At 46.4% G+C, this 15943-nt stretch overlaps 1 protein-coding gene across 2 annotated transcripts in view; it reads right to left on the bottom strand.

The window, feature by feature from the left end:
- Positions 1–15943, bottom strand: part of NCAPH2 (non-SMC condensin II complex subunit H2) — a 79260-nt gene that overhangs the window by 56747 nt on the left and 6570 nt on the right. For both annotated transcript variants that reach the window (XM_033958146.1, XM_033958147.1), the window contains exons 2-5: positions 15256–15367; positions 14515–14616; positions 11590–11645; positions 5447–5528 (exon numbers count right to left, since the gene is read on the bottom strand). In XM_033958146.1, coding sequence (XP_033814037.1) covers positions 5447–5528; positions 11590–11645; positions 14515–14616; positions 15256–15363 — 348 coding nt within the window. In that variant the 5' untranslated portion in view covers positions 15364–15367. The remainder of the gene's footprint in view (positions 1–5446; positions 5529–11589; positions 11646–14514; positions 14617–15255; positions 15368–15943) is intronic.

Raw genomic sequence — 15943 nt, 5'->3', positions numbered from 1 at the left:
TCAGAAGATAAGTGGAAGCAATCGTCTCCTTGATCCAGCGCGCAATAGTAGCCTTAGAAGCTCCAGCCCCCCGACGAGGACCCGCCAGAAGGACAAAGAGATGATCGGAGCTCCGAAATTCCCGGGTCCTCTGCACATAAGCGCGGAGGACCCGACCGACATCCAACTTGCGCAGCTGCCGTTGCTCAGAAGAACCCTCCCGACTACCCAAGACCGGGAGGACCACCGATTGATTGAAATGAAAAGTAGAAACTACTTTCGGCAGAAAGGAAGGAACAGGCCGCAAAACAACCCGCTCCCTCGAAAATTCCAGGAAGGGAGCCCTACAAGAGAAAGCCTGTAGCTCAGACACCCGCCTAGCGGAAGTAATGGCCACCAAAAAGACCGACTTCAGCGTAAGGTCCTTCAAAGAACAGCCATCCAACGGCTCGAAAGGCGGGCGCACCAGAACCGAAAGAACCAGATTGAGATCCCAAGAGGGAATCGAGGGCCTAATGGGAGGCCTGAGCAACTTGGCCGCCCGAAGAAAGCGAATCACATCAGGAATGGCCGACAAACGCTGACCTGTCACCAACCCCCGAAAAGCCGACAGGGCCGCCAGTTGAACCCGGAGAGAAGACCAAGCCAGGCCTCTATCCAGGCCATCCTGCAAGAACTCTAGAATGTTAGGCAGGGAAGCGCGAAAAGAGACCACTCCCCGCGCCCAGCACCATTCCTCAAAAAGACGCCAAACCCGCACATAAGCCCGAGAGATAGAAAGCCTCCGGGACCCCAAAAGTGTAGAGATCACCTTATCTGAATATCCCTTCTTACTCAGGCGGCCCCTTTCAAGAGCCAAGCCGTAAGACAAAAGGGAGACGGGTCGAACATGGGAATGGGACCCTGCACCAGAAGATCGCACACGAGAGGCAGAGGAAGAGGATCCGCCACCAGATGCCTCACCAGATCCGCATACCACGGACGACGAGGCCAATCCGGAGCCACCAAAACCACCAGCCCCGGGTGGCGAACAATGCGAAGCAGTACTCTTCCCACTAATGGCCAAGGAGGGAACACATACAACAGCCCCTCCGTTGGCCACGGTTGGACCAGAGCATCCAGACCCTCGGCCAGACCGTCCCTGCGACGACTGAAGAAGCGGGGTACTTTGGCGTTGCCACTTGTGGCCATCAGATCCATCAGGGGCTGCCCCCAAGCCCGCACTATCAACTGAAACGCCACGGCGCCGAGACACCACTCTCCTGGATCCAGGAAGTGACGACTAAGGAAGTCCGCCTGAACGTTTTCTACCCCGGCAATGTGAGAGGCCGAGAGGTCCAGAAGATGCGACTCCGCCCAAACCATGAGCCGAGCCACCTCCTGTGCCACCTGAGTGCTCTTGGTGCCCCCCTGCCGATTGACATAAGCCACCGCCGTGGCATTGTCCGACAGGACTCTGACCGACTTGCCCAACAAAAGGGAGTGGAAAGCCAACAGCGCCAGCCGAACCGCTCTGGTCTCCAACACGTTGATCGACCAGGAGGCCTCCTCCGCGGACCAGGTACCCTGAGCTGAGTGACCCAGACACTGAGCCCCCCAACCCAGGAGACTCGCATCCGTAAGGAGCACCGTCCACTGCGGAAGATCCAGACCCACCCCCTGAACTAGGTGAGGGGTCTGGAGCCACCAACGCAGACTGCAGCGCGCCAAGCCTCGCAGGGGAACCGGAACATCCATCCCGTGCCTCTGGGGAGACCACCTCCGGAGCAGAGCATACTGGAGAGGACGCATGTGGGCCCGCGCCCACCTCACCACGTCCAGGGACGCCGCCATCGACCCCAAGACCTGGAGGAAATCTCGCGCCCGAGGACACCGGGACGCCAAAAGCAGGCGAATCTGAGATTGCAATTTGCTCACCCGGGCCTCTGGGAGGAAGACCTTCCCCAAGGAGGTGTCGAACAGCACCCCTAGGTACTCCAGACGCTGAGCCGGGACCAACCGACTCTTGGAAAGGTTGACCACCCAGCCCAGCGACCGGAGAAACTCCACCACCCGAGCCGTAACCCGGGAGCTTTCCTGCAACGACTTTGCCCGAATTAACCAGTCGTCCAGGTAGGGGTGTACCAGGATGCCCTCCGACCGCAAGGCTGCCGCGACGACCACCATCACCTTGGTGAACGTCCGGGGAGCCGTAGCCAGCCCAAAGGGAAGCGCACAGAACTGATAGTGCTGACCCAAGATCGCAAAGCGCAGGAAACGCTGATGAGAGGCCCGAATGGGAACATGCAAGTAGGCCTCCGTCAGATCGAGAGAAGTGAGAAACTCCCCCGGCTGAACCGCCAGAATGACCGACCGCAGAGTTTCCATACGGAAAGAGGGAATCTTGAGAGCCCTGTTGACCCCTTTCAAATCGAGGATGGGCCGAAAGGTCCCCTCCTTCTTGGGCACCACTAGGTAAATGGAGTACCTGCCCGTGCCCCACTCCGGAGGGGGCACTGGAACAACTGCCCTGAGATCTAGCAAGCGCTGAAGGGTCTGGCGAAAAGCCTGCGTCTTCCCAGGAGTCTGACATGGAGAAGCGAGGAAAAAGTCCGGCAGAGAGCGGGCGAACTCCAGGGCATAACCGTCCCGCACCACCTCCAGGACCTACTGATCGGACGTGATCTCGGCCCATTTGGGGAAAAAGTCGCGCAGCCGGGCCCCCACCAGAACCAAAGGGGGCGCCAGCAAGGCGTCATTGTGCAGGACGGGAAGCGGGGGAACCGGCGGAGGGATTCCCTGCCCCCCGACGGGCACCCCGAAAGGGCTGCATGCGCTGGAAGAACCGACCCCGGGAAAACCCCGGAGACTGGAAAGAAGCAGCCCCACGCCCAGGGCGATACTTGCGAAATTCCCGCAAACGCCCCCGGGCCGCACCACCCCGAGACGCAGGGCGGGCACGGTCCTCCGGCAGACGGGGAACTTTCGAGTCCGACAGAGTCTGAATCAACTTATCCAAATCCTCTCCAAATAAAAACGAACCCCGAAAGGGAAATTTAGTAAGCTTAGCTTTGGACGCAGCATCCGCCGCCCAAGCGCGCAGCCACAACACACGCCTTGCGGCCACGCCAAAAGCCATAGACTTAGCCGAGATCCGCACCAAGTCATATAGAGCATCTGAGAGGAATGAGGCAGCCATCTCAATCTTCGCTACCTCCTGATCCACCAGAGACCAGTCATCAGACTCCCGATCCAAGACACGCTCCGCCCACCGAAACACGGCGCGAGCGACCAGTCCCCCACAAATAGCCGCCTGGACCCCAAAAGCAGAGACCTGAAAATTTTGCTTAAGTATGTTCTCCAACTTGCGCTCCTCAGAGTCCCGCAAGGCAGAACCGCCCTCAACAGGCACGGTATGCCGCTTGGAAATTGCCGAGACCACCGCATCCACAACTGGCGAAGCTAACGTAGCCCGATCCCCTTCAGGAATGGGATACAGGCGAGCCATGCTGCGCGCCAGCTGAAACGGCGTCTCCGGCGTTTTCCACTGCTCCAGAATAATATCCCGAATATCCTGATGCATAGGAAAAGAGCGGGAAACGGAACGGATCCCCCGTAACAGAGGGTCCCCCACACGCGGAGTCTCCGGCGGCGCGTCCTCAAAACGCAAAACCGAAGAAACCTGCTGAATAAGGTCAGGCAGCTCATCTCTCTGAAAAAGGCGCACCACGGACGCCTCTTCACTGGAGAACGGGAAACCCGACAACCCGCCGCCAGCTTCCGTCCCCTCCAGAGGGTCCTGGAATTCCTCAGAAGGGTCCAGGTCCTCCTCCAGACCGACACGTTCCTCCGACCACAAATCCTCGTCCCACGACACCCGCGGACGCTTGGACAAGGGAGGCGGCGGAGGGGACGTCACATCAGACGAGAGAGGCAAAGCCGCAGGGAGCGCGGAGGAAACCCCGCCCCCCAAAACCCCCTGGGCGCAACCGGGACCCCCAGCCGCCTGAAAATAGGCTCTGCATAAAGAAAAGAAAAAATCAGGAGAAAACCCCCCCGAGGGTCCCAAGAGACTCCCTGCCACAGCAGGGGACCCAGCAGAAACCTGCCCCTGCATAGTCAAAACAGGGGGAAGGTCACCTGAGGTGGAAGATAAAATGGAGGGGCCAGACAGAGAAGATGGCGGTTTTCCCGCCAAAAAAGCTCCCTCCATAGCCTGAAGCGGCTGAGAAACCTGAACAGTCTCAGCCGCTAAAGCAGGCAAGCCGGCATCAGCTGTCAAAAAATCAGCTGAGAGGGAATCCTCCAAAACCCGACCGTCGGCGGCTCGGGGAATCCCTCCGTGGGCGGACGGAGAAGACCGGGCTTCCCCACCGTTCCCTGCCGACTCACGAGGCACCATCGGCGGGGAGCTCTGGGCGCCTGCAGCCGCTGTCGACGGAGCTCCTCCACCGCACCGGCCTGAACACCGCTTGCACAGGCCGGCCGCGAGTGCCTCGCGTCTGGAGCACAATGAGCACTTTTTCCCTTTAGAAGTGCTCATTGCTCCATACGCGACCTAGCTGTAAAAAAAGTGCCGGTTAGTTGAAAAAATACAGTAAAATACAGTTTTCTTAAAGGGAAACAACCCTCCAGACCAGCACTACCTCAGGATTTTTTTTTTTTTTTTTACAGAACAGACTCCACAGGCTCTCTAAGCAATATGCCTTGCTTGATTTAGGGGGCAAGGCTTACTGCTGAGGCTCCTCTAAAAAAATGTGGGGAGGTGGAGGAAGTGGGGGGAGGGACCCCGCTCGAGACCCGCCGGGTTTGACACCCCCGAGGTCAGACGAACCCCCAAACAGAGTCCGCCCAAGCTCCGTCCGGCCAAAAACAGGGACAATAAACCCCCTAAACAAATTCCAACAGCCCTACCAAGGGAGATGGGTACAGATCACATCAACACCTGAAAGAAAACTGAGGGAAATAGAGAAGGGAGGATAGTATATACTGTCCCAAAGTTTTGTTTTCAGTCTCCACCTGCTGGTCATGATTAGATATATACCCATTCGTAAGGATTAACCTCTACTGGTCTGGAGAGTGCTAAAGAAACTCTTATTATTTAAGAAGCACCCCAATATCACCAGCATTATAGTCATACACAGTGATGGGACGGTGGGTTTGGCTATAGGAGCCACGGCTCTTGGTCGGATTACACATATCTGAGTGTATGTATAAATGCATTTACTTTATTGTATTTGAATTTCATCTAACTTCTATTTTGGACATTTACTCTGAGAAGTCTTGGTTCCAGTGTCAAATTTATACAAACCTAATGACATTGAAACATGTTTTTAAGTTTCACATGATATGATTTTGTTATCCATTATGCTTTCTCCTCTTTCCTGGTTGTCATTCGATTCCAGACCTTCCCAAATCCTACAACCTTTCCTATGGTCTTTACCTTTTCTCCCCCAAAGCAAAGCATGAGGCAATTCTGCTTCCTCACCTCTTCTTCCTCCTGTTGATTTAGCAAAGTCGCATCTTGGTCCGTTCCATCTACTCTAATGGATGGTGGTTGGCGGTCCCGTCTACAGGAAAGAGAAATTGAAATGATTGCCTTATGCATGGCTGACAAAGCAAGCCAAGACAGAATTTTAAAATACTTGGGGCAGCTATGGATGAGCAGGGCTGAAGAATCAGGGGAAAGGGAAGAACTGATTTTCTATCAGAACACACACTAAGTCTGCTTACCTGGAACTTTTTTTTTTTTTTCCTGAATTGTCACAATTTTGTTTTCTTACCCTCCACCCCACCCTCGGAGTTGGAACAGAAGACACAGGGCTCCCATCCAGTGACTTAAAAAAATCACCCCTGGCAATGGAAATTCATGTGCTCATATACTGGGAAGCAGCGATTTTCAGGGTGAAAGATTTGAAGCAGCGATTTTGTGGGAGAAAGCATGGAAGCAGCGATTTTCAGAGTGAATGTTGGTAAGCGCTAAACTTTTTTATCGGTACAGTAAAAGAAAAGGAACTTTGACGTAATTTTTGGGGGCGGAGTCAGCATGCGAAAAATTGTGAATAAGCGAAACTGCAAATACAGAGGGAGAAGTGTAATAGACAGTCCCTTCTCTGAAGAGCTTACAATCTAATTTGGACAGACAGACAAAACATATAGGGATAGGGGGATTTCCTTGCAGAGAGAATGATAGGTAATTTTACGGTGAGTGGGAGTTAGGTGTTGAAAGCAGCCTTGAAAAAGTGGGCTTTTAGCTTGGATTTGAATACTGCAAGAGATGGAGCCTGATGTAATGTCTCAGGCAGTCTGTTCCAGGAATATGGTGCAGCAAAATATAAGGGACAGAGTCTGGAATTGGCAGTGGAGGAGAAGGGTACAGTTAAGAGGGCTTGCCCGATGAACAGAGTTCACGGGGGTGGGGAGCATAGGGGGAGATAAATGAGGAGAGATATTGAGGGGCTGCAGAGTGAATGCAAGATCCCAAGGAATAAAATAGATTTTATGCTACTTATCCCCAAAATAATGGTTTATGGACCTTTGTTTTAAGAAATTATGCAAACCTTTTTAAAACCATGCTAAGTTAACTGCTTTCACCACATTCTCTAGCAACAAATTCCAGAGTTTAATCACACATTGAATGAAGATATATTTTCTCCAGTTTGTTTTAAATCTACTACTTAGTAGCTTCATCGCATGACTCCTAGTCCTAGTATTTTTTGATAGAGTAAACAAGTGATTCACATCTACCCTTTTCCACTCAGTATTTTATAGACCTTTATCATATCTCCCTTCTACAAGCTAAAGAGCCCTAGCCACTTTAGCCTTTCCTCATAGGGAGAGTCATGCCATCCCTTTTATTATTGTTGTTGCCCTTCTCTGTAGTTTTTCTAATTCCGTTATATCTTTTTTGAGATTCGAGATGCGGCCAGCCATAGAGCGTTACAAAGGCATTATAACATTTTCATGTTTGTTTTCCAGTCCTTTCCAGATGATTCCTAACATAGGGAAAATACTTTAGTATTTGATTGTAAACTGCTTAGATAACTTTGATAGGTGGTATATAAATTCAAAAACCAAAAAAAATTATATTTGTTTCTTAGCCGCCATTGCACACTGAGCTGAAAGTTTCAACATATCCTCAACGATGACACCTAGACCCTTCTCCTGAGCGGTGATTATATAGTCGGGTTCCTCTTTCCCACATGCATCACTTTGCACTTGATCACATTAAACATCATCTGCCGTTTTGATGCCCAATCTCCCAAGGTCCTCTTGCAATTTTTCACAATCCTCTTGCCACGATCATGTCTCTGGAAGAGGTTAATATGGTTGGAAGGAAAGTTGACTAAGTAGAGAATAGATTTTGCATAACTGTTTGCCCAAACCGAATGTGTGTTCTGAAGTTGTGCTCTAATCAGTAGTGAGAAGTAAACATATGGAATGAGGATCAAGTAGCCGTCTTGCAGATATCCTTAACTGATGCAGAGCGAAAATGAACTATTGAATATGAGCACTCAGACTACTCCAACACCCAGAAAAGGAGGCCCCTGACGTATTGCGATGTCAACAGTCAGAAAAACTCTTTATTCTGGTTACATTATACACTCATGCACACTAATAGTAAAGAAGATTATACAAAAATAGAAGTTAATATCAGTTACATAACCACAACTCTTATACACATAAAGAATACCCTAAGAAGAACTATCTCCATATACCATACATATACCACCATAGAAGCAAAGTAAACAAACAGCAAAGCGACATACAGGAAAGAAAAGGTAGGAGTTTGTGCCACTGGCAAGCGAGGTAGGGCAAAATCCATCTACTGGACTTTAGGCCGATTTCTTACACACTCCCTGAGGTTGCAGGAGAAAGAGACATATTCATTAGCAACTATGACCTTGTCAGGCAAAAAACTTTTCTTTTGTTTCCGTGACTTTCTTTCAAGGTACTTTCAAGTTGCCTTTTTCCCAACTGGTTAGCGTCACCTCCCTTGGAAATACCAGAACCCAGATTAGACTTTTAATTGGAAGGGAGTGAATTATCTGCAGGAATGATTGATAAAAAAGGTGCCAGTTCTGTCATGTTGATCACTAAAGTTAAACCAGGCTCCCTAATTGGAAAGGAACCGAGTGATAAATGTGGGTATGTGCCTATATCTATCCTTCCAGGATAGGGATAGCTGATTCTGTACATCTCACAACTCTCCATAAGAAAAGAAGAAACAAATAGTAAGAGACGGGAATCTGAAAGGAGGAAGACCCCAAGCAGTAATTTATTGAAGTATATTATCTTGTTGAGAGGCATAAACTAAAGAAACACAAACAAAAAAAATAAATTAGGCAGGAAATGAAGCCTTGAGGTAATCAGTTAGTGTGGCCCACAAAATAATATATTGTGAAAGAAAGATCACAGAAAAGTTAACTTTAAAGTATCAAAGAAGAAATGCCTGATTCATTATAGCATTCTTTTGAAATTCAAGCTGATAACCTCTTTCACAGTTCAGTACCTGCATCTCACAGCAGGAACATACATAAAACCTCCCTTAATGAGCTCAGCACAGCTGGCTATGGTCTGAGTAAACACACCTTGGTTGTTGTTCTTGCATGCTGGAGAAAAAAAAATTGCTCAGCCAAAAATTTAAGAAATTAACCATTCAACAACTCCATTCTCATCACGAGGCAACCATAGCTGTTACATGACCTTGCAACATCAATCCAGCCTGAGTACATGCAAAGAGGATACAGTCCGCTAGCCACATGCAGATGGTTCTTTTGGATACAGCAACACTTAACCTATTAGGATCAAAGGCAACAAAGAGTTGGGAGGACCATCTATATGGCTTAGAGTGGTCAAGATAGTATGCCAGAGCACTTTTGCAGCCTAAGGTGTGAAGGGCTGCCTCTCCAGATGTGATGTTGAAGTTATGTTCTCTCAAACCCTGGACACACAGTATCTCTCATCAGTGGCATAGTCAGGAGGCGGCAGGGGGGACGGGCCATCCTGGACATCATCTTCGTGGGGGCACCGGCACCTCTCCTCTCCACCCCCACACCTTCGCTTCCCACCCACCCCCATACCCCTGGCTCTTCCCCAGCACGAGCCGCATCTCCAACCTGCTGCTCACGCCAACCTCTGTTCTCCCTCTGACATCACTTCCTGGTCGCGATACCCACCTTTTTGATATAGCCTTCAAACCTTAACCCTACTCCTCTGCCTCCAACCCAGCCAGTTGATTAACCGTTCCCCTTAACAGCATCCATGACATCCTGTTTGTCTGTCTTGGCTGTTTAGATTGTAAGCTCTTTCAAGCAGGGACTGTTTTCTTATTCTTACTCTTTGTTATTCTGTACAGCGCAGCAAAATAATTCATAGTAGTAGTGTGGGAAGCTGAGATTGTGATGTCATTCCACCAATAAGAGCCAACCTCATCAGTGATGTCACAATGGCTTGATTGTCCTGTACTCCCCTCTGCCCTCCAACCCAGCCAGCTGATTAACCATTCCCCTTAACTGTATCCATGACATCTTCTTAGTCTGTCTTGCCTGTTTAGATTGTAAGCTCTTTCAAGCAGGGACTGTTTTCTTCTTCTTTGTGACTCTGTGCAATGCTGCATGTGTCTGGTAGTGCTATAGAAATAATTAATAGTATAATAGTGCATTGTGCTCACACTGGGTTCTTTTGCATAGCCCTTCATTTCTTTTTCTGAAATACTATAGTGTTGTCCCTTCTCATACATGCATTTTATAGATTGTCATTAGTGCACATTTGTAGCATTGGAAGTTTTCATGCTTCTAATATGTTTAAAATGGTTCTCCTTTCTGCACTCATTCCAGTTTGTTTGGGGGGGGGTTTACATGTTGTTTCCTTTTTTTTTGCTTCTTTGTTGACTTTTATGTCTTTATATTTAAGACTAGTGTTTAAGCCCGTTACATTAACGGGTGCTAGAGTAGATGTCTGTCCATCTTTTTTTTTCTTTATCTCTCTCTCTCTCTCTCCGTGTACGCTGTCTGTCATTCTTTCTGTCTCTGTCTCCCTGGCCGCCTGCCTGCCTGTATTTCTCTGTTGTGCCATGCCTGCCTGACTCTCTGTGACCCCCTTCCTATGTCCTTAGTGTCCCATCTTATGTCTTTAGTGCCCTCAGTGCCTCCTTCCGATGTCCTTAGTGCCCCCAGTGCCACCTTCCTATGTCCTTAGTATCCCATCCTATGTCCTTAGTGACCTCAGTGCCTCCTTCCTATGTGCTTAGTGCCCCCAGTGCCACTTCCTATGTCCTTAGTGTCCCATCATATGCCCCCAGTGCCTCTTTCCTGTCCTTAGTGTTTCATTCTATGTCCTTAGTGCCCTCAGTGCCTTCTATGTCCTTAGTGCCCTCAGTGCCTCCTATGTCCTTAGTGCCCCCAGTGCCACCTTCCTATGTCCTTAGTGCCTCCTATGTCTTTAGTGCCCTCAGTGCCCCCCACCCCCAAAGCCAGCCAGCCTGCCTGCCTCTCTCCCCCCCTGTACAGTAGAACGCTTGAAAGCAGCATGTTTCCATCTCCACCCCCACCCCACCCCCGCCATTACCGCCGAAGTGCAGCCGACCCCACTTACCCTCCCAACCGACCCTCCCACCACGAGACAACCAGAAACCTCCCGGCTCGAGCAGCGGCCGCAGCACTCTAAACACGCTGCTTTGCAGCCTTCTACTGCCCGCGATTCCCTCTGCCGCGTCACTGGCAGAGCAAATCAGGGCAGGAGATGGCCGCGAAGCAGCGTGTGCTGCTTCTCTGACTATTGTTCTGTTGTTCCGTATACTTTTGCAGAGTTGCTGTTCTCATGTTTGCGTTCTTAATAAAAAAAATTTAAAGAATTTAACCATTTTTATGGTGGGGTGTTTTTTTTTTTTCAATTTAAAATGCAGTTTATTATGGCATCTGTTATTAATGAGTGAAGTTAATATACCTTCTTTTACTAATCATATTTTTTAAGATTTTTGCCTTTTTCTTCTGTTGTAAAATATTATAGGACATGAAATAATTAAAGAAAACAGTGGCTTTTAGGTTTCCCTACAAATATATTTAGTGTACCTGAATGTAATTTACCTTAACCTACTACTGAAAAAAGGTATGAGCTGAATATAAATAAACTACTAGACCACTATGGGGTGCACATTTTCAAGGCCCCTACACACAAAAATGCCATAGCACTGTGTATTGATACACTTTCTTGTCCATTTTGTCTGTTTTGACTAGACTGTAAGCTCTTTTGAACAGGGACTGTCTCTTCTATGTTTTGATGTACAGTTCTGCGTATCTCTAGTAGTGCTATAGAAATGATTAGTAGTGGTAGGTTATTATGGTACTTTGTGTGTCTAAGAGCTTTGAAAATGAGCTTGTAAATCAAACAAAAGCAAAATCTAAAGTATGAATGGGGCAAGTTGCCATTTACAAGATTTGAAACATTTTTTGCATCATAATATTGCTGTATAGCTCATAAAAAAAGAAGATTACAGATATAATAAACCAAGTTGCTTTGCCCATGGGTCAAGCAGATGCATGGATTTTCATACCCTGCCAACAAAATACAAAGCCATCATCCTATAAAGGAGGGGTAGATGGGTGGGGAAAACAGGAACATCTTCCTTACTTTTTGTTGGAGATGAAATCCAGTGCCTGGTAAACCAAAGAGTAAAGATATTCCACCTGTTATGAAAAGCAATGTATTAGCACCATCACAAGACAGGCATCCAGACTGTCTTTCAAAAGCAGTTTATTTGCAAACCTCAGCTCACTGACTTTGGGACTGCTTGCTCCTCTCCCATGAAAGTAGCTTACTATAATAACAGACAAGAAGGTGGACAAAATGTGGGAAGAGAAAACAAGAATATTAGGAACAACCAATAGGAAAGCCAGGTAGAAGTACGCAAGGATGCTGAAAAATTCTCAGCCCCAACCAACTTCCTAAATTCTGAGCTGAAAAAAGTGTTATTTTATTTTGCAAAATGCCAATTTGCAGAATCATAATGCTATGTTTTGCAATTGTTTCAAATGATTGATTGAACAATATCAACAGAAAGTGTGGAATTTTCAAGTGTAGAACTCCGAGATGTCATGAAGTTCCTATTCCTACAGAAGAAAACTCCAAAGGAAATCCATGAATGTATGAAGCAAACATTGCCCATCATACTCCACAGTGAAGATATGGTGTGCAAACTTTCAGCATGGAAATTTTGAGACCAAAGAAGCAGCAAGATCTAGGAGGCCTCAAACAGTGTCAGCTCCTGAAATTGTTGACCATGTCCATGACCTGATTTTGGCAGATTGCAGAGTATCAGCTAAAACAATTATACAGGGAACGTGTTGGGTGTATAATCCACGAGCAGCTGGATATGCAGAAGCTGTCAGTCAAGTAGGTGCCCAAATGTTTGAATGCTGACGAGAAACATTGAGTGGACACTTCCATGTTGATTTTATAGTATTTTCATCGAGCTGGCGCCAACATTCTAGAATGACTAGTTACTGTTGATGAAACATGGTTACACCACATGATCCCAAGAAAAAAAACAACAATCCATGCAATGGCGATACTCAGGTTCTCCAAGGCCAAGGAAATTCAAGACCCAAAAGTCAGCAGGAAAGATCATGGCCACAGTGTTTTGGAATCAGGAAGGTGTTGTAATGATTATCTTCCAAGGGGCCAAACAGTTAATACAGAATACTTGCTGTGACGATTAATGGAGGCATTGAAATAAAAAAAGGAGAAGGAAGCTGCGGAAAGGAGTTCTCATTTCGTAAGACAATGCACCTGCTCATAAGGCTGGCAAAATGATGGATATTTTGATGCAGTTGGGGTTTCAGTGCATAGAGCATCCACCCTACTTACCAGATCTTGCTCAATCTGACTATTTTCTGTTTCCAAACTTTAAAAAGTGTTTGAAAAGGTGACAATTTTTGAGTGACAGTTTAGAGGTTGGTTGGACTGAGAACTTTTCAGCACCCCCTCATAGAAAGCCAGCCAAGTGAGTACCTAGGAAGAAACATGCAAGAGAAAAAATGCAAACAAGGGAATGATAGGGAACAGAAAACTTGTACACTTCTCCCTCCGTATTCACAGTTTCTGCACTCGAGATTTTGATTATTTGCGGGTTTTTAATTTCTGGCTTCTCCCCCTGAATTACATCATCCATGGTAACAGAAAAAAATTTTGACGTGTTTTTCTAAGCACCGATTCCCAGTGTTTACAGAGAAAATTGCCAATTCCTAGCTTGCACAGCGTTTACAGAGAAAATCACCGATTCTCTGAGAATGTTGTCTTTTTTGTTATTCGTGGTTTTTACCATATTCAAGAGGGTTTTTAATAGAAAACCGCAAATAACATATGAAAAAGTTATTCACGGTTTTTCTGTATTCATGGGTCTTTTAATCCCCTATCACCGCGAATACGGAGGGAGAGGTGTAATGGGGTAGGGGAAAGAAAATAAAAGCTTCTAAACAAAAATATTTGAATTAACTGAGCTAAAATTTTAAACATTTCTGTTGAATTTTGCCCATCTTTAACTGTATTTAATCACTGATACTGTAATGCTATGCAGGGACATAGCCATCCCTCCAATTTTGGTGGTGCCCAGAGAGGGTCAACACATTCCTCCCTCCTCCTCCTCTCTCTCCTGCATGCATGCACTAAACATACCTTTGCTGGTGGGGATGCCAAATAAATACAGTGCCCAAGCCACTCCCTACCTTCTTGCACTGCTTCCTTAATGCAGATGTCAGTGATGTGCCTCCAGCTGCCAACTCCAGGACTCACCGAGCATGCTCAGTTTGATGCATGAGATGTCCCAGCATCAGCAGCTGAAGAAATGCTACCAACGTCTTCATTAAGGAAGCAGCACAGTGAGAAAGGGAGCAACTCTGGAACTATATTTATTTGTCTGGCAGAGCTTTGTCATCCCTGCCAGCCATTAAAAGGAGTGCTGCAGTTCTGCAGAGGGCTGGAGACCCCAAGACCACCCCCCCCCCACCCCGCGCACTTATGCTATATTATACCCCAATGCAAATGTGAAACTAAAACATGATTAGCATGCGCTGAATGTGAAGAAGCCCCTGGGAATTGAAGGGGCTTCTTTGTATTCAGTGCGCTGTACTGTAAAAGGAGCCCTAAATGTTTTAGCTGTTGCGTTATAATAAAAGTATTGTATATACAGGAATATTTTATTACTTGATTGGTGTGCTGGAATAGTGGGTCCATTGCTCTTTTTGTTATTATACATATTGCTGTGATATTAGAATACAGTAATAAAAGCAAAGAATACTTATACATTCACAAATACAATTAAAATAAAGTTAAAAAGTGCCCTATTTATTTGCAAAATTTTATATTCCACACTATTTCCACTATTCTAAGCAGATCACAAATCAGCATACAAATTCAGTGAAACATAAAATCACAAGGTCAAATATTACAACAAAATTAAAATATTATACAAACAAACAAATCAAAGACATTATTTCCATTTGCTGTTACTTTACTGGATATCTAGAACTAGTCAAACACAGCCTGGGGTTTTCTCACCTTCCTACTGTAGATGCAAGCAGATCCCTGAATCAGCAAAGCTGCCTCAGCAAAGTTCATGGTGGTTTTCCCACCATCAAAGGAAATACATATTTGATCCAACTGCAAAACAAAAAACAATTTGCTACATGTCAAATACAAGAAGTCAAACAGGTCATGGAAAAAACTCAGGTATGTACAAGAGGCAGAGCAAGCATAGTGGTAGTAAATTTCATCTATGCAATTGCAGCCAGATGCAATAGCAACTTCAGTTCAAGCATAGCCCAATAGGGCTTTCCTGTTACCTAGCTATTGCACACAAAGGGGCCTATTTACTAAAGTGTGCTTTGCAGTTCCTATGCAATAGGTGATAAATAAAGTGCAGGAAATGCAAAGCTTGTATGGTAACTATTGGGGGCATCAGCCTACAGCCATACCACCCTGAATACGCCCGATCTCGTCTATTGGGGGCACACCCAGCATCTGCCAAACAAGGCAAACACATAGGGGATAATTCTCTACAGATCGCTTAGGTGCTGAGATGATGTGCACTACGCAACCCCTAGTCGCTTCTGCCTATGGCAGTTCCAATCACAAAATGGCTGCTGCAACCTCCTATGGCAGGTTCACGAGACTGGTGTGGAAGGTCGTGGCAGCCATTTTAACTGTGGAGCCAGAGGAGAGACTGGGGGGGGAGGGGAGAGACAGACTTTCAGTGGTGAGATGAAGGTTTTTGTTGAAACCAATCGGCATGCTACTTACTTCTTCCAGATATTCCCCCAGCTGAGCTGCCACATCCACTTCCCAGTTCTTGGTCAGATCCCTAATGGGCTGTAGAAGGTGCATGTATCGCGATTCCACATCTTCCATTTTTCTAGACATGAACACATTCACAGAGTAAATTTGAGCTGACCAAGTTAATTAGCATCTAGCACCCTGTTTTTGTTCTTAGTGTGGTGGGGAAAGAAAGGGACTATCCAACAGAGGCAAGAATCTGCAAGCACATATTGTGTAATCTAGAAGGTTTCATTAAAGTTTGGGTAGGATCCCTAAAATTTGTATTCTAAAAAAGCAAGGGAATATAGCTGTTAGTTACTGATATATGTACAGATTATATATATATATATATATATATATATATATATATACACACACACACACATACATCTGTAGAAAAATTATTTCTCCAAAGCAGAGCTAAAGCAGGGCAACATAGAAAATAATTTTACACTTTCTTTCTCCTTGTGCTATAAACACTAATAATATGTGGAGGGGCATTTTCGATAGGATGTCTAAGTCTGAGTTTGGATGTTTTCAGAAAGACTTCCAGAAATCCAGTAGAGAAAATGTTCATATCAACTGCAAGATGTCTAATCTTTTTTTTTAATGACTTATGTAGACATTTTGGCTTAGTACGTCTATCTTTTTTGACCATTTTCGAATATAAAGA

The sequence above is a fragment of the Geotrypetes seraphini genome, chromosome 9, assembly GCF_902459505.1.
Source record: "Geotrypetes seraphini chromosome 9, aGeoSer1.1, whole genome shotgun sequence".
Lineage (NCBI taxonomy): Eukaryota > Metazoa > Chordata > Amphibia > Gymnophiona > Dermophiidae > Geotrypetes > Geotrypetes seraphini.
Note: the sequence above shows the minus strand (reverse complement) of the source record. Positions and strands in the feature narration are given on the sequence as shown.